General features: G+C 36.8%; 1 protein-coding gene across 2 annotated transcripts in view; it reads right to left on the bottom strand.

The window, feature by feature from the left end:
• Positions 1 to 2,507: 2,507 nt before the first annotated feature.
• The window catches only part of L1CAM (L1 cell adhesion molecule), a 403,835-nt gene continuing 385,424 nt past the window's right edge, over positions 2,508 to 20,918 (bottom strand). For both annotated transcript variants that reach the window (XM_053695800.1, XM_053695801.1), the window contains one exon: positions 2,508 to 5,014. In XM_053695800.1, the coding sequence (XP_053551775.1) occupies positions 4,783 to 5,014 (232 nt within the window). In that variant the 3' untranslated portion in view covers positions 2,508 to 4,782. The remainder of the gene's footprint in view (positions 5,015 to 20,918) is intronic.

Here is a 20,918-nt window from a genome sequence, read left to right as displayed (position 1 = left end):
AGACCTGGTACCTCATGCACATCACACACAGTTAGTCTTGCACATGGTACTCACACTGTGTCTCTCTCACACACAGTCTTGTGTCACACAGACAGACCAGGTACCTCATGCACATCACACACTGTTAGTCTTGCACATGGTACTCACACTGTCTCACACACACAGTCTTGTGTCACACGGACAGACCTGGTACCTCATGCACATCACACACTGTTAGTCTTGCACATGGTACTCACACTGTCTCACACACACAGTCTTGTGTCACACAGACAGACCTGGTACCTCATGCACATCACACACTGTTAGTCTTGCACATGGTACTCACACTGTGTCTCACACACACAGTCTTGTGTCACACAGACAGACCTGGTACCTCATGCACATCACACACTGTTAGTCTTGCACATGGTACTCAAAACGTGTCTCACACACACACACAGTCTTGTGTCACACAGACAGACCTGGTACCTCATGCACATCACACACAGTTAGTCTTGCACATGGTACACACACTGTGTCTCACACACACACAGTCTTGTGTCACACAGACAGACCTGGTACCTCATGCACATCACACACTGTTAGTCTTGCACATGGTACTCACTCTGTGTCTCACACACACACAGTCTTGTGTCACACAGACAGACCTGGTACCTCATGCACATCACACACTGTTAGTCTTGCACATGGTACACACACTGTGTCTCACACACACACACACACACACACACACAGTCTTGTGTCACACAGACAGACCTGGTACCTCATGCACATCACACACTGTTAGTCTTGCACATGGTACTCACACACACAGTCTTGTGTCACACAGACAGACCTGGTACCTCATGCACATCACACACAGTTAGTCTTGCACATGGTACTCACACACACAGTCTTGTGTCACACAGATAGATCTGGTACCTCAGGCACATCACGCACAGTTAGTCTTGCACATGGTACTCACACTGTGTCTCACACACACAGTCTTGTGTCACACAGACAGACCTGGTACCTCATGCACATCACACACTGTTAGTCTTGCACATGGTACTCACACACACAGTCTTGTGTCACACAGACAGACCTGGTACCTCATGCACATCACACACAGTTAGTCTTGCACATGGTACACACACTGTGTCTCACACACACAGTCTTGTGTCACACAGACAGACCTGGTACCTCATGCACATCACACACTGTTAATCTTGCACATGGTACTCACACTGTGTCTCACACACAATCTTGTATCACACAGACAAACCTGGTACCTCATGCACATCACACACGTCTTGCACATGGTACTCACACTGTCTCACACACACAGTCTTGTGTCACACAGACAGACCAGGTACCTCATGCACATCACACAGTTAGTCTTGCACATGGTACTCACACTGTGTCTCACACACAGTCTTGTGTCACACAGACAGACCTGGTACCTCATGCACATCACACACTGTTAGTCTTGCACATGGTACTCACACTGTGTCTCACACACACACACACACACACACACACAGTCTTGTGTCACACAGACAGACCTGGTACCTCATGCACATCACACAGTTAGTCTTGCACATGGTACTCACACTGTGTCCCACACAGTCTTGTGTCACACAGATAGACCTGGTACCTCATGCACATGGTACTCACACACACAGTCTTGTGTCACACGGACAGACCTGGTACCTCATGCACATCACACACTGTTAGTCTTGCACATGGTACTCACACTGTGTCTCACACACAAGTCTTGTGTCACACGGACAGACCTGGTACCTCATGCACATCACACACTGTTAGTCTTGCACATGGTACACACACTGTGTCTCACACACACAGTCTTGTGTCACACAGACAGACCTGGTACCTCATGCACATCACACACAGTTAGTCTTGCACATGGTACTCACACCGTGTCTCACACACACACACACACAGTCTTGTGTCACACAGACAGACCTGGTACCTCATGCACATCACACACAGTTAGTCTTGCACATGGTACTCACACTGTGTCTCTCTCACACACACAGTCTTGTGTCACACAGACAGACCTGGTACCTCATGCACATCACACACAGTTAGTCTTGCACATGGTACTCACACCGTGTCTCACACACACAGTCTTGTGTCACACAGATAGATCTGGTACCTCATGCACATCACACACTGTTAGTCTTGCACATGGTACTCACACACACAGTCTTGTGTCACACAGACAGACCTGGTACCTCATGCACATCACACACAGTTAGTCTTGCACATGGTACTCACATGGTGTCACACACACACAGTCTTGTGTCACACAGATAGATCTGGTACCTCATGCACATCACACACTGTTAGTCTTGCACATGGTACTCACATGGTGTCACACACACACAGTCTTGTGTCACACAGATAGATCTGGTACCTCATGCACACGGTACACACATTGTGTCTCTCACACAAACAGTACACAGCCCCAAACTTAAATAAAATAACTGAACACCAGCCATGTGTATCATGATATAGTTTGTATTATTGATAACAATAACAAGCTATAGACAGGACTTACAGAGGTCTATACACTACCGGCAGATACAAATTTCAGAAACACTATTTACATTCAAAAAGGTTCAACTGGCACCTTTCCCAGTGCCTCCCCAGTTCAGTGTCAGCCTTTCCTACAGCCTTGACCCCAACAGCAAAATAGCTAAGGAACCTCTTCAGGGATGGAGGATTTGTTAGTGATGTATCTGTAAAAACACTGCCAGGAGAAAAGTAGGTAAACAATATAGAACTTTACAGTAGATTTGTAGCTACTGTACTTGGCACCTCATGGCCGATATTCTATACCAGAACTTAGTTGTCATTTCTACTTGAGACTGGTTTATGTATGCATGTTTCATAATAGCACTTGCTCATTAGCTTTTAGAATGTGGAATCTACATGTAATGTTTTGTGAATCTACAATCTTTTTCATTGCGAAGTACTTCAGTTTACAACAATGTGGCCAGTATTGCTAAAATCAGGCACAACAAAGACTTTAGGGAAATAGGTTTACTTTTTTTTTTTCCTGACAGTATTACTTAACTCTAAACTTATTCTCATATTTCCTTCAAGCCCACCCAAAACATGAAAGTGGCCACCCAAACCAGTAGTAATACCCCAGGGGAGGCATCTCAAAACAGCAGGAAATAATGTCATAATTTTTCTATATATCTGCTGAAGCTTACACCAGTCACATCTGAGGTGCAAACACTGTAGCTCTGTCTATGGAGGAGACAGAGGGACAACACTTAAACAGAGGTTCCTGGAGGCACAGGGAGAGAAGGTGGCTGGAAACCACGGATACTGCCCCTGAGAAAATGCAGCGGGAAACAAGGGAACTTTTCTCCTTTGGTCCTGGCATACCACTCTTACAAAAAAGGTAATTGTGAAATGTTCTAGATTTTATTAAATGATTGTGTGGGCATGTGCCAAACCCTGTATCCAACACAGCTTAACCTCTCTGCCAGGGTCACTTTACCAATTGGGAAAACTGGGTTCATCCAGAAACCTACCCATCCTCAACTGTGTAAGGGAGAAATCAAAAGTAAGTAAGCCATGCCCACTGGGTTATACATTGCCTCTTACTTACCAATTATTTGATGAGGCTCTCCACTAAGCAATGGTATAGGGCAACAAAGAGGTCAAGCTTTTTTTATTTTCATGTCCTGAGAACAAAGCAGATGCTGAATACAGCACAGAATTCATTTACAGACACTGCAAGCCCTCTAAGACCTGAAATATTTCATATTAGTGGTACAATTTGCAGCAAGAATGTGGTGAACCTTAAGCTGGAGCGCAGCCTACATTATGTGGGCATTGCAGTGTCACAGCCATATGCTCCCCACAGCCTGCATGAGATACTGTGGGAGAAACCTTTTTTCATTTACTTTAAGGAGGGACTTTGTGAGAGACTAGAAATAACCTGTCACCATTCCATAAAGTAGAACAAACATCATGTGTCAGGGCAGAGGCTGAAAGACACATTACACCTTCGTCCTATAGTGAACTATAAACTGCAAGAGCTCTTGTAGCATTGATCATTTGATGGAAGAGACATAAATTGATTGTTTAACTAAAAAGCCAGGATGATATTTGCTGTGTTTGGAGCTTACACATATGCAAACAATGTTCAAAGCTTTTTCTTTGTTTCTTGGTTTGATTTTTTGGCAAGCTGCACTCAGATAAAACCCATATCTGTAACAGGTCCTTGGGTATGGACCCCAAGCACACTCAAGATAACATTACAAAGAAAAGACAACATAGAAATTAACACAGTCATATGTGAATGCGGAACTTGGTGTGAAAGAAATGCATTTTTCCTCTTTTTGTTTTTTTTTCTTCCTTTGGTTTTTTTCATTTTTTTTTTATTTTTTTTTTACCATATGTTGTTCTCTCTGCTTCATCCCTCTGTTTTGTGTTCTTTTTCAGTAACCTAACAAATATAAGAGCACTGGCACATTTCATCCGATGTGTGAAGCAATATGTCCATTTCCTCCTTGGTCCTTATATATTATTATTTTTTAAACACAAAGGCATGGAGTGTTAATCCAAGACTATACAGCATGTGTACTCCTTTGATGCTAAAGAGGTTTTTGATTGAATGGATTACACACCCCTATTGCACCAAACGAGTTAGTTGCTTTGCAAACAAAATAAATTCTCCAACTGTATCCTCCCACTTCCCATCGATGTGTGGCCTCAGGTTTCCCCTAGGACCCTCCCCTTCTCCCTATATTTTGCACTCTACTCAATAATGATGTTTGGGTTGACAGGAGAGGTTGCTCCGGAGCTCTCATTGCCACCCGTGGCTTCCTTCTCCTTTTTGCCACTGTACTGGCCAATAAAAGATCCATCCTCATTAAACTGGACATCCACGCTGCCACCATAATCAGCCAGGCTGTCATCACTGCCAAGTGGCTTGACGTCCCCATTGAGAGAAGGTTGACTACTAGTGAAGGGCTTCTCATCATTGTCACTAGAGAGAGAAGAGATGTAAAATAGGGGCATTTGTGAAAAGCATATGGTACTGAGAAGGTGTCTATAACGCAAAATGCTATACATGGATGCAGAAACAAAGCATTTTGAGCCACATGAGTTGCAATGACACACAGCAAAAGGATCAATATGAAACATGTTCTATATTAACTAGATATTTTTAAATATTTTTCTAATAAAAAATATGCTTGTGTCATTGTTACTTAGCGAACTTGATTCCTATGGGAAGGATAACCCCGTTACTTGGTGCGCTTGATCTCTATGGGAAGATAAACCCCGTTACTTGGTGTGCTTGATCTCTATGGGAAGATAAACCCCGTAACTTGGTGTATTTGAATTCTATAGAAACATAAGCCCCATTACTTGATGCTCTTGATCTCTATGGGAAGGTAAACCCCATTACTTGGCGCACTTGCTATCTATGTGAAGGTTAACTCCATTACTTGGTGCACTTGATACCTGTGTGAAGGTTACCCCATTACTTGGTGCACTTGATACCTGTGTGAAGGTTACCCCATTACTTGGTGCACTTTATCCCTACGTGAAGTTAAACCCTGTCAACTAATCTAGCATACAAAGACATATCTTACCATCTGGTATCAAACAGACTCAAAACTGTACATTTCAGAAATTATGTTATTTTAATGTTTACAGCCATACAAAATTGGTAAGATTTCAATTTCAGGTACTCTTTAAAGAAAAAAAATGTAATACATGTGAGTCTGGTGTGGGTTCTGTTTCCGTATGGGTTAATTAGTGTAATTTTATAAATAATTTGATTTAACATAGGGCATAGTTTACAAGCCATTGTAAGAGATCTGTTTATGTGCTTTTGTATAGTTTTGGTTCAGAACATAATACGTATTGGAGGTTCAGTGTGCGGAAAGTACATCATGACTAATATTAAATAAATGTGCAATATACTCACAAAAAATACAAAATAATTATATATGTGATATAATAAAAATGTATCTCAAGTATCAAAAAAAAAGATAATGTCCATCAAAAAAGTGGTGTCAAATCAAGTGATTCGATGATGTGAATAATCTTCAACTGAAAAAAAAACATATAATAGTGTAATACTGTATAATGATATAAGTTTGTGTCACAATGGATGATTCACTACTCACATGAAGTGGAGCTTTTATACTGGTAGGTAAACCATATCCCACAGTATATGATGATAACATTTATTATAAAAACATTATAGAATACCAATGCAGATTCCGCTACAACCATCTGACAAGGTTATACTCTGTCCCTGATATCACTGGCAAGTGTACTGATGGCTTTTTCCAGGAATAAAGTGCGCATTTGTCATTCATCCTTAGTTCTCCATATGGATGTCGTTACAAGAAATCCCTTCATCTATGTTAACCATTTCTGTTTATGGTAATCCCACCAGAATTACTGAGATGAAAAACGCAAGTTCGTCTCTTATAATAATGGAATCCTCATCCAGAGAAAAAGTTAATTTATAGACAAAGGTTAAAATTCTATATGAAATCGAGGTTAAGGAAATCAGAAATAACCAATTCCCAATTTACATATGTTCACACAGAAAATACAAAATATTTTTTTTAAAAAAAATAAGCCATATGTACATATATCTAGAACAGGAATACAAATAGAAAGTATATATACAGGTAGCCCTCAGTTTACGCCGGGGTTAGGTTCCAGAAGGAATGGTTGTGAATCGAAACCGCTGTAAATTGAAACCCAGTTTATAATGTAAGTCAATGGGAATTGAAGGAGTTAGGTTCCAGACCCCTCTAAAAATTGTCATAAGTAACACCTAATACATTATTTTTCAAGCTTTGAAATGAAGACTTTAAATGCTAAACAGCATTATAAACCTAATTAAATAATCACACAACAGACTGCATCATCAAACTAAGTTTAATGAACAAAAACGTTTTTTTTTACTAGCATTTTTCTGCAAACAGTTCTCTGCATTGTTAGAAAATATTGGGTCTGCACCTATTCTATGCATTTCAATCTGGACTGATTAAGCAGTTAGGCACCCTCACCTCAAGCAGCTGGACAGGAAGATAATAGGGACGTGGCTGCTAGATCTTGTTGCTTTGAAAGCTGCTCGATAGCCAAGGTCTGTTCTGTGTACACAGATTAATTTCAGTCTGCTAAGCTTGCAACACAAGCGGACAGCTCCACCTACTGGCTATTTTAATAAGTGCAGTGCTTTTCAATAGCAGTCACATGACTGAAAAAAAGGTTGTTATTCTGAAACGGTGCAAATTGAACCGGCTTAAACCGAGGGCCACCTGAGTATTAATCTAAAACTAAATGAGGACACTAAAAAAGTGATGCAATTTAAAATCTTTGTTGAGACCATTGTGGATGAGGATGTCCATAATAAAAATTAATTCAATTTCCATATGGCCCAGCGTATTCTGGACATCTCCTCCTCTCCAATTTGTGTTCATTTTATATATCCCCATAAATTCCAGATCTGCAACATTTCTATTACGTTTCTTTCTAAAATGGGCAAACAAAGAGTGTTTGATGAAATCTCTCTATATATTGTATATGCGTTCACTCAATCTTGTCTTTAATAATCTAGAGGTGCGATCAATAGTAATTAGATTACATGAACAGCGCAGTAAAAATACTAAATTTTTGCTCTTACAAGTAAAAAATTGATTTATATTGTACTTTTTGGTACCAACTCTAGAGTAAAATGCATCAATTATTATCTCCCCTTTTTTCATGTTTGCGGTCATTGCAATCTTGGTATCTCCTAAATCCCATCTGGGTAAAAAGTAGCCAATTTTTGCATGTATCAGTATTTTTAACAATGTTATTAGATAATTGAATCTTGAGGGGAAAAAAAAGTGATCATACTATATAAAAAGTGATTATCTAAAAGAATGTTACCGCCAACTGAACAATACTAGCACATATGCTAAATTACCATTGAATCCCATTATTCAATTTAGAAAAAGATTAGACATATATTTACAGGAACATCTAACAAATGGGATACTTAACAAGAAAGAATATACAGTACATTTTGAATAATATATTTCCTAGAACACCAACATTCTACATATTACCTAAGATCCATAAAGATCTTAGAAATTCTCCTGGTCGTCCTATTGTATCTGGGATTAATACCCTGACAAGTAATTTGTCATTTTATTTAGATACATTTTTGCATTCTTATGTTATTGAAACTAAGGCATATTTGAAAGACACCATTAGTGTATATTGCACATCTCAGAGAACCTAGAATGGAATGATTCATGGTGGTTAGTTACTAGAGATGTATCCTCACTTTATACTATCATTGATAAATCATTAGGTATATTTTGAGTCAAAAATATATTAATGAAAGATGTTCAATTAGATCCCATTCAATTGGATTTTATTCTTAAAGGTATAGAACTCATTTTGGAAACCAATTATTTTTGGTTTGATAATTATTTTCTACAGATCAGTGGAACGGAGATGGGCACCAGATTTGCACACAGGCCAACTTATATATGGCTAATTGGGAAGATCAATATGTTTATCGCTCTGACTGGATGCAATATCTGGTGCCGTATAGTCGTTACATTGACGACCTGTTTATGATTTGGTCAGGAAGTGAACAACAGTTGTTGGAATTCATGGACTATCTTAAAGGGAATGAGTTTAAAGCTGACCTTTCCTGGAAATATAGTCAAACCAAAATAGAATTTCTAGATTTAGAAAAAGTATTGATGTTAACAACTATATAGATACTCAGAGTTGCCATCAAAGATTTTGGTTAAGAAATATACTTAAAGGACAATGTCTCAGTGGGAGGAGAAAATGTAATTAAATTAAGTAATATAGAGAATAAACTAGCATCCTAAAAAATAGCTTTCTGGAAAAAATTACTCTGAAAGCGATTTAGACAAAGGAGGTTTCAGAGATGGATAGAAAGGAATTCCTTTCATATAAGAATACAAATAGACAGAACCTGGGGGTAATAATACAGCAAACACTTTAATATTTCAGCATAGCACTCAGAGCAGTGAATTTAGACACATTTTAAAGGGACACTCAATCAAAATTAAACGTTCATGATTCAGATATAGCAGCAATTTTAAACAACTTTCTAATTTACTTCCATTAACAAAATGTGCACAGTCTTTTTATATTTAAACTTTTTGAGTCAAAAGCTCCTACTGAGCATGTGCAAGAATAAGTGTGTATGCATTTGTGATTGGCTGATGGCTGTCACATGGTATGTGTATGCATTTGTGATTGGCTGATGGCTGTCACATGGTACGTGTATGCATTTGTGAATGGCTGATAGCTGTCACATGGTACAGGGGGAGTGGAAAAAGACATAACTTTTAAAATTGCCAGAAAAAAAAATCTACTACTCATTTGAAGTTCAGACTAAGTGCTATTGCATTGTCTTGTTATATTGCATTTGTTGATTATGCAAATCTACTGTGTTGACTGGTCCTTTAAATAGACATTGAGGCATTCTCACGTGACCCATAAGATGAGCATCCAAATACAATCTTTAAAAAGGTCCCTAATCTCAAAATTAAATTATCTAATAACTATCACCTAGATTACAAGTTTTGCGCTAAACAGAGTGCCAAACTAACGGCAAAAATTTTGCGTCATTGCACTCTCCATAGCGCTGCCATTACAAGTTACTGGAAAGCCTCCTTGTGCTGTGCGATATGGTGCGTTAAGCTCCATTCTGCACAAAAGCCAAGGGCTGAGTTTACGTGCTCGTGCACACTTTCCCCTATAGACATCAATGGGGAGAAAGTTTTTGAAAAAAAAAACACCTGCGATTGCGGAATGGAGATCGCCTTAACGCAACCCCATTGATGTCTATAGGGAAAAGAAAGTTACATTTAAACCTAACACCCTAACATAAACCCCTAGTCTAAAAACCATTAGGTCGCCGCTCCCCGACACGTAATAAAGATAGCCCCTAATCCGCCGCTCCCCGACATCGCCGACAATAATACAAATTATTAACCCCTATTCCGCCGCTCCCCGACATCACCGACACAAAATAAAGTTATTAATCCCTATTCCACCGCTCCCCGACATCGCCAACGCAATTAACCTCTAATCGCTGACATCTAAATAAACCTATTAACCCCTAAACCTCCAGCCCCCCATCGTAACTACTAAAATAAACCTATTAACCCCTAAACCGCCGGCCCCCATCGCAAAAGACTAAATTAAACTATTAACCCCTAAACCTAACACCCCCTAACTTTAAATTAAAATATAACTATCTTAAAATAAATAAAAACTTGCCTGTGAAATAAAAAAATAACTACGTTTAAACTTTAAAATAACCTAACATAACTATTCTAGCCTACAATAAACTACCAATAGCCCTTAAAAGGGCCTTCTGTAGGGCATTGCCCTAAGTTAAACATTTTTTTTTACCTGTAAAAAAATACAAAAGTCCCCCCAACAGTAAAACCCACCACCCAACCAACCCCCCAAAATAAAAGTCCTAACTCTAAAGGGGCATTTGTATGGGCATTGCCCTTAAAAGGGTATTCAGCTCTTTTACAAAAGCCCAAAGTCCTAATCTAAAAAAAAAAAAACACACCCCAAAAAAAACTGGAGGAGGAAAAGGAGGAAAGCTGGTCGCGCTAGCACGTTTTGTCATTAGCCGTAATTCCTCCTTCGCACACAGGAGATGTGCTTTAATGATGCATTTGTTTGTTGTTTTTTAACCCACTGCCGTTGAAATAAAAGTTATGTTTTAAGGACACCCACCCAGTGCTCTCTATAGCTTTCTGTGTTTGGAACTTCCTGGGGATGATTGAGCATGGACTTGTGTCCCAGGATCTGACATTGGAGGGATGAATCTATTGGGGAGCAGAACTAAATGGAAGGTAAAGTGTCAGTGAGCAGCATTCATATAGGCAGAGAGTCGAAAGAGGGAGAGTCAGGGTATTGGAGTGCATTGAGACACGACGCCATTGGAACCATTGGATTGACATGCACACACAGCCGTTGGAGTACCTCCTGACGATGACCTCATAGATCCTACTACGAGAAGGTGAGCCGTAAACTTTACCTTATCCTCATCCTCTACACTCTAACCACACTTACCTACTACAGACCCAGCCACACGGGCATTAGGGTTTATGGTTACATTGACTGAATATAGTCCTATACACCCCCCCCCCCTTGACTTTGTAACAGTGGACATTTGGGAGTTTAACGGAGCACTGAGGTGCTTTAACTTTGTGCACTGTTTGTTTGGGTTTTAGGAGATGATTGCAATGACTGCAAACAAATGAACAAAGGGGAGAGAATAATTTATACATTTTACTCTAGAGATGGTACAAAAAAGTACAATATAAATCAATTTATTACTTGTAACAGCAAAAATGTATATTTACTGCGCAATTCATTTCATTTATATTGGTCGCACTTCTAGATTATTAAAGACAAGATCGAGTAAACACATATACAATATATAGAGAGGTTTCCTCAAAGTCTCTTTGACCATTTTAGAAAGAAATAGAGATGTTGAAGATCTGGAATTTATGTGGATACGTAAAGTGAACACAAATTCGAGAGGAGGGGATGTCCAGAATACGCTGGGTCGTATGGAAATGAAATTGATTTTACTATGGACATCTTCATTCCCAAAGGTCTCAAAAATTTTGAGTTGCATCACTTTTTATTACATTTTCCTCATTTAGTTCTAGATTAATATATGTACTTACCATCTGTATTCCTGTTCTAGACATATGTACATTTGACTTTTATTTATTATTTGCTTTTATTTTTTCTGTGTGAACATATTTAAATCGGGAATTGGTTATTTTTTATTTCCTTAACTTAGATTTCATGTAGAATTTTAACATTTGTCCATAAATTAACTCTTTCTCTAAATTTCGATCTTGCCTTTTTCATCTCAATAATTACGGTGGGATTACTGTAAATCAAAAATGGTGGACATAGATGAAGGGATTTTCTGTAACAACATCCATAAGGAGATATAAGGATGAATGACACCTGCACACTTTATTCCTGGAAGAAGCCGTCAGTACACGCCGAAACATACGTTGGATGGTAACCCACGTGACACGTTATCAGTGACATCAGGGGCAGAGGGTAACCTTGTTGGTTGGAGCAGAATCTGCACTTCCATCTCTTACGGAGGATAGTTCGGAACAGTGTTTGTGAACTGATCCAAACTCGGACCCTGACTATCATATGCATTGAGCATTTGACATTTTTATGTATTGGTTAATGTTTTTATAATAAATGTTATTGTCATATACTGTGGGATATGGTTTACCTACCAGTATAAAAGTTGGTGTGCCCATTCAAGAGATCAAATTATAGCTCCACTTCACCTGAGTAGTGAATCGTCTATTGTGACACAAACATATCGTTATAAAGTATTACACTATTATATGTTTATTTTCCTTTGAAGATTATTCGGATCACTTTGATTTGACACCACTTTTTTGATGGCCATATCCTTTATTTAATACTTGATATCAAATATTATTATATCACACAATATGTAACACAATATGTGTATAATATGTAATACAATATGTGTATAATATGTAATACAATATGTGTATAATATGTAATACAATATGTGTATAATATGTAATACAATATGTGTATAATATGTAATACAATATGTTTATAATATGTAATACAATATGTGTATAATATGTAATACAATATGTGTATAATATGTAATACAATATGTGCCAATTTTGAGGGAAACTAAAATAAAAACGTTTGTAGCACATAGACTAACTTAATTCTAAACATTTGACTCATATAACAAACAAATATCCTCACTTTACGTGCAAATGTACATGTGGGAAATGCAGGAAGCAATAAGCGAAAAGTGCACAATGCATATGATTCAGTCTAAAATGAAGATGCAAGTACTATATCATACATTACATTCTCAAGACATAAAGAAACCACCTGTAAGGTAGAATACTTACCCAAAAGGCTAAGTGGACTTCTTAAAAAGCGAATGAAATATGGTATGGTAAATGTACTATAAAGTGTGTTCCAAATGACTTTTTATACCTACTGCAGGGTATTAAATGTATGCAACATTGGGGTTGATTTATTATGGGTCGAGCAGACATGATTCACTGTAACAAATCATGTCCGGTCGACTACGCAAAATGTCGGCATTTAACATTGCACAAGCAATGTACAGTAGTACAGTACTGTAATCAGTAAGATAATATTTTATTTCATTATACAACTTATACATGTAACCTAAAGGTAGTTTTATATAATTATATTACTTTTGTATACATAGTACCACGATAAAGATAGTACAGTACAGTAATCAGACAGGTAATATTTATATGTCATTATACAGCTTATACATATAACCTAAAGGTAGTTTTATATCAGTTTATTACTTTTATATACATAGTACCATGATAAATATAGTACAGTACTGTAATCAGTAAGTAATATTTATATGTCATTATACAGCTTATACATGTAACCTAAAGGTAGTTTTATATCAGTTTATTACTTATGTATACATAGTACCATGATAAAGATAGTACAGTACTGTAATCAGTAAGTAATATTTATATGTCATTATACAGCTTATACATGTAACCTAAAGGTAGTTTTATATCAGTTGTATTACTTTTGTATACATAGTACCATGATAAATATAGTACAGTACTGTAATCAGTAAGATAATATTTTATTTCATTATACAACTTATACATGTAACCTAAAGGTAGTTTTATATAATTATATTACTTTTGTATACATAGTACCACGATAAAGATAGTACAGTACAGTAATCAGACAGGTAATATTTATATGTCATTATACAGCTTATACATGTAACCTAAAGGTAGTTTTATATCAGTTTATTACTTTTTTATACATAGTACCATGATAAAGATAGTACAGTACTGTAATTAGTCATGTACTATTTATATGTCATTATACAGCTTATACATGTAACCTAAAGGTAGTTTTATATCAATTTATTACTTTTGTATACATAGTACCATGATAAAGATAGTACAGTAGTGTAATCAGTAAGGTAATATTTATATGTCATTATACAGCTTATACATGTAACCTAAAGGTAGTTTAATATCAGTTTATTACTTTTGTATACATAGTACCATGATAAAGATAGTACAGTACTGTAATCAGACAGGTAATATTTATATGTCATTATACAGCTTATACATGTAACCTAAAGGTAGTTTTAAATCAGTTTATTACTTTTATATACATAGTACCATGATAAAGATAGTACAGTACTGTAATCAGACAGGTAATATTTATATGTCATTATACAGCTTATACATGTGACCTAATGGTAGTTTTATATCAGTTTATTACTTGTGTATACATAGTACCATGATAAAGATAGTACAGTACTGTAATCAGACAGGTAATATTTATATGTCATCATACAGCTTATACATGTAACCTAAAGGTAGTTTTATATCAGTTTATTACTTTTGTGTATATAGTACCATGATGAAGATAGTGCAGTACTGTAATCAGTAAGGTAATACTTATGTCATTATACAGCTTATACATGTAACCTAAAGGTAGTTTTATATCAGTTTATTACTTTTGTATACATAGTACTATGATAAAGATAATACAGTACTGTAATCAGTAAGGTAATATTTATATGTCATTATACAGCTTATACATGTAACCTAAAGGTAGTTTTATATCAGTTTATTACTTTTGTATACATAGTACCATGATAAAGATAGTACAGTACTGTAATCAGTAAGGTAATATTTATATGTCATTATACAGCTTATACATGTAACCTAAAGGTAGTTTTATATCATTTTATTACTTTTGTATACATAGTACCATGATAAAGATAGTACAGTACTGTAATCAGTAAGGTACTATTTATATGTCATTATACAGCTCATACATGTAACCTAAAGGTAGTTTTATATCAGTTTATTACTTTTGTATACATAGTACCATGATAAAGATAGTACAGTACTGTAATCAGTAAGGTACTATTTATATGTCATTATACAGCTCATATATGTAACCTAAAGGTAGTTTTATATCAGTTTATTACTTTTGTATACATAGTACCATGATAAAGATAGTACAGTACTGTAATCAGTAAGGTACTATTTATATTTTATTATACAGCTTATACATGTAACCTAAAGGTAGTTTTATATCAGTTTATTACTTTTTTATACATAGTACCATGATAAAGATAGTACAGTACTGTAATCAGTAAGGTAATATTTATATGTCATTATACAGCTCATACATGTAACCTAAAGGTAGTTTTATATCAGTTTATTACTTTTGTATATATAGTACCATGATAAAGATATTACAGTACTGTAATCAGTAGGTAATGTTTATATGTCATTATACAGCTTATACATGTAACCTAAAGGTAGTTTTATATCAGTTTATTACTTTTGTATACATAGTACCATGATAAAGATAGTACAGTACTGTAATCTGACAGGTAATATTTATATGTCATTATACAGCTTATACATGTAACCTAAAGGTAGTTTTATATCAGTTTATTACTTTTGTATACATAGTACCATGATAATGATAGTACAGTACTGTAATCAGTAAGGTAATATTTATGTCATTATACAGCTTATACATGTAACCTAAAGGTAGTTTTATATCAGTTTATTACTTTTGTATACATAGTACCATGATAAAGATAGTACAGTACTGTAATCAGTAAGGTAATATTTATGTCATTATACAGCTTATACATGTAACCTAAAGGTAGTTTTATATCAGTTTATTACTTTTGTATACATAGTACCATGATAAAGATTGTACAGTACTGTAATCAGTAAGGTAATATTTATATGTCATTATACAGCTTATACATGTAACCTAAAGGTAGTTTTATATCAGTTTATTACTTTTGTATACATAGTACCATGATAAAGATAGTACTGTACTGTAATCAGTAAGGTAATATTTATATGTCATTATACAGCTTATACATGTAACCTAAAGGTAGTTTTATATCAGTTTATTACTTTTGTATATATAGTACCATGATAAAGATATTACAGTACTGTAGGTAATATTTATATGTCATTATACAGCTTTTTATTATTATTCTTTATTTATAAAGCACCAACAGATTCTGCAGCACTGTCCATGGGTAACAAAGGTAAAAGGACAGTACAATATGAGACACCAGACAAAATTTAACAAACAAATACAGGGGGAATTGGGAGCCCTGTTCCTGTGGGAACTTACAATCTAAATGGGTAGAAGGATGAGAAACAGGAGGTGGGGACTGCAAAGGTGGGAATGATGTTAGTGTGGAGTTAGATGAGGGCAACTATTAGGCAAGTGGAATTCATTAGTTATTGATTTGGTTATAGGCTTCCCTGAACAAGAAGGTCTTTAGGGAGCGTTTAAAGGAGGAGAGGTTGGGGGAAAGTCTGACAGCTTGAGGAAATGTGTTCCAGAGGGTTTGTGCCGCACAAGAGAAATCCTGTAGTCTAACATGGGAGGAGGTGATGGTAGAAGAGGCAAGGAGTAGATCGTTGTTTTAGAACACATAAACCAAACCAAAAGTCGCAGGCAGAGAAGATTGTGACTTACTGGTTGGAAGAAATATTAATTTTTAATCATTTTATTTTTTTAAAAATACCAATGAATAAGTCCGGATTATGAAATAATTATGGATTTGGGGATTTATTTGTTCCTGTAATATGTATTAGATATATAAAATCATTATATATGATAATGTATTGTACTGGCAACATGAGGTCATTAAATATCTAATGTATTATACTGGCAATATGAGGTCATTAAATATCTAATGTATTATACTGGCAATATGAGGTCATTAAATATGGAAGTGTATTGTACTGGAAAAATGAAATCATGTTGAGTACGAGCGATAAGGGGTATTTAGTGGCTCTTTGCATGCGTCGGAAATAGGGTGAATATTACAAGTTGAAAGTAAATGCAAACGTTTGAAAAAAAAGTTGCACAATAAACACAAATAAACATGTATACACACATATATATATATATATATATATATATATATATATATATATATATATATTTATAAAATATTTTACCAGGAAGGATACATTGAGATTTCTCTCGTTTTCAAGTATGTCCTGGGACCACAAAACATTGCATTGATACAAATAATGTACAATAAAATACAAAAACAATAATAATACACAATATATGCAAACATTTAACATAGAACTGGTAGAACATATTTAATCAACCATGACAGGCACATTCTGTTTTGAGATATGTAGAGAGGGATCTCTTAAAGGATTTTAGGTTTGGGTAAGGTTTGAAAGTGTGCGTGAGGTCATTCCATAATTGTGGTGCTCTGTAGGAAAAGGAGGATCGAGCTGCTTTCTTTTTGTATTGAGGCAAGCTAAATAATGTGCTGGTACTGGATCGGAGGTTATAGGAGGTGGGAATAGCCGGGGAGAGCATTCTGCTCAGGTAGGGTGGGAGCTTCCCAGAAAGGCTCTTAAACACAAGGCAGGAAAGATGGAGGGTGCGTCTGGATTCCAGCGTCAGCCAGTTTAGTTCTTTTAGCATGTCACAGTGGTGTGTCCTGTAGTTACACTGTAGCACAAAGCGGCAGAACGAGTTATACAACGTATTAAGTTTATTAAGATGAGTTTGCGGTGCAGGTGCGTATACTACGTCCCCATAATCCATGATAGGCATCAACATTTGCTGTACAATCTTTTCCTTAACTGTAGGGCTGAGGCAGGATTTGTTTCTGTACAGGACACCTAGTTTTGGATAAAGATTAGATGCAAGTTTTTCTATGTGGAGGCCAAAAGATAGATTGGGGTCTAATAACATACCCAAGTATTTAAAAGAGTGGACTGTGGTCAGCGTGCAATTGGATTTTGTTTTGATGCGAAGATGGGAATTTTGTAATTTGTGTAATTTAGGTCTTGTTCCAAAGATCATTGTGACCGTTTTGTCAGTGTTTAGGAAGAGTTTGTTTTTCGAGATCCACTTTTCTACCTCTGTGAACTGGTCTTGGAGCACTGCTTCAAGCTGCGACAGATCAGAATTGTTTGCATAGATTACCGTGTCATCTGCGTACATGTGTACAGTTGAGGATTTGCAGACATTAGGTAGATCATTTATAAATAATGTGAATAGTAGGGGGCCGAGAATGGAACCTTGGGGTACACCACACGTGACTGGGAGAGGGAGGGAGTCGCTGTCAGAAATGGAGACATATTGCGATCGATCCGATACATATGATCGAAACCAGGTTAACGGACGATCAGCAATACCAGAGTTTTTTAGTTTGAGCAGTAGTATGTTGTGGTCCACTGTATCAAATGCCTTTGCAAAATCAAGGAAAATAGCTCCAGTTAGGTCTCCTTGTTCCATGCCAGTTTGGATGTCGTTGCAAACTTTTAGGAGGGCAGTTGTAGTGGAGTGATTCGGGCGAAAACCAGATTGATCAGGGGTCAGATAGTTAGATTGTTGGTAATACTCACATAATTGCGTATGGACGCATTTTTCTAAGATTTTTGACAATACTGGGAGCAAAGATATAGGGCGATAATTAGAAACCAAGGTTAACTCCCCACTTTTATGGATAGGCACTACTCTTGCAGTTTTCCAAAGTTTGGGTATGTATCCAGACACCAAGGATTCGTTAATTAGGGTTGTAACCGGTTTAGCAATTGCCGGCGCACTGAGCTTCAACAGCATTACTGGGATTTGATCAGGTCCAGACTGGTTTTTAATTTTTAGATTATTAAGGTGTTTCTTAACAACATTGATGGGTACAGGTCTAAAATTGAACTTCTCTATATTGGGTCTTTGCTGATTTAGTGGGGCCTGATCCACATTTGTAGTTTCAGGATGCGTGTCATTTATTAGTTTGTCAATCAGGGTGGTGGAGCATCCGACAAAATAACTATTAAAGGCATTTGCTACTTCTAAGGGGAGTTGCAGGGTATGGTTGTCCACAGTGACAGTGGGGGGTTGGGAGTGGATTGGAGGATTTTGTAAGTTATTTATGAGTTTCCAAAACTTTCTAGGGTTTGATAGGTTATTGTTCAGATTTTCACAGAAATATTGGGCCTTGGCCAATTTTGTTTGTTTAGAGCATATATTTCGCCATTTTCTATATACACAGTGATCGTTCATAGAACCTGTATGTTTGAATTTTGACCACAATGAATCCCGAAACTGGTACATTTGAATGAGGTCAGCTGTGATCCAATTCAGGTGTGCTCCTTTTACTCTCACCTTACGCAGCGGGGCATGTAAATTCCAAACTTGTAGGAGTTCAGACTGAAAGAATTCAACTGCAGAGTCTAGATCAGGGATAAGTTTAATCTGTGCCAGGGTAGGTTCTGGATGTCAATTAGAAAAGATTGAAGATTAATTTTTTTGAAGGATCTGGTGATTTTAACCTTTGGAGAGGATTTAGTTGCCTTTATTTTGCACACGCAGTACACTAAGCAGTGATCACTGAAATTGTTAGGGAGAACACCTGCCTCCTGCATTCGGTCGGGAGAAGTGGAGAGAATCCAGTCGAGCAGGGTGTGATTATGGCTTTTGATGTTTATGCGAGTTGTTGAGGAGATTAATTGCGTTAGCTGCAAAGATTTAAACAGCGAGCGACAACTATTATTTTTTTGGATTCAGCCAATCAATATTAAAATCTCCAAAAACCAAAATTTCACTTTTTGGGTTTTGAGCTATGGTTTCACTAAGGAGATGGGCTATGTCAGAAATGGAATGTACAGGGGAGCTAGGTGGGTGGTAGATTCCTGCAACAATGATTGATTTACTGCACTGGATCTCAATTTTGCCAGAAAGGAAATCAAAGGTGGCAGAAGAGCTATATTTTTGTAAGGGGGTGTACTTTATGGAAATGTCAGCATAAATTACAATGCCTCCTCCTCTCTTTGCTCTATCATTTCTATGGCATGAATACCCATGTATTGCAATGGCAGAGTCAGGTATTTTTGCGGTTAGCCACGATTCAGAGATCACAATGATTTTGGGCTTGTAATGTGAACACCAAGCTTGCAGTGCATTGATTTTTGGTAGTAAGCTCCGAATATTACAGTGCACAAAGGCGAGGCCTTTTTTAGCTGGAAGGCTAGGAATGGAATTTGTTGCTGGACCAGGGTTAGACTCTATATCATTTGCAAGGGCAAGTAACATAAGGAAAAGGAATTTGGAAATCATTTTTGTTTGGCCATATTGTGAATGTGATACTTTATAATTTTGTGAGGTGGGGGTAGGAGGGTTATTTTTAATAACCCTCCACCAGCACTCAGCAGATAAGTTACAGCAACAGAGCAGGCCATGGTGTATGATAATGTGTTTTCCAGTTTGAGGTGTGTGTCTATGGTGGTAATGATAGGAACAAAATTGGAGTGAGAAAAGAGTTATCATGAATAACAGTATGGTCATATTTGGATTCATGTTAGTGGTATAAGGTGTGTAGATGGGAGGGGGAAAAAAAAGTATATACTATTGTTGTGTGATATGTAGTTATTTGTAGGAAGAAAGGGTATGTATTCTAAAGGGTTAAGCAAAAGGAAGGATGTGTTGATTAGTGTTTGCACCTGTCATTTAATGAGAAATAAAGTAGTGTGGGAGACTATCTATAAATGAAGAAATGAGCCTGTGGTGGGTGGGTTGAGGGGCAGGGTGGGAGGAAAACTATCTTCCATAGGCTACCTGTTTGCATAGCAGTGGTACAGCTGAGGTGAATGTCTGTCTGTATTTTCTTATTAAGACTGGGGTGCTTTTAAAATCAAGCTGAAGGAGAGAGAGATATTTGCGTCAGATTGGCCTGCAAAAGTTTAAAGGAATGGGGAGGTACTATGTCTATGGAC

The sequence above is a fragment of the Bombina bombina genome, chromosome 12, assembly GCF_027579735.1.
Source record: "Bombina bombina isolate aBomBom1 chromosome 12, aBomBom1.pri, whole genome shotgun sequence".
Lineage (NCBI taxonomy): Eukaryota > Metazoa > Chordata > Amphibia > Anura > Bombinatoridae > Bombina > Bombina bombina.
Note: the sequence above shows the minus strand (reverse complement) of the source record. Positions and strands in the feature narration are given on the sequence as shown.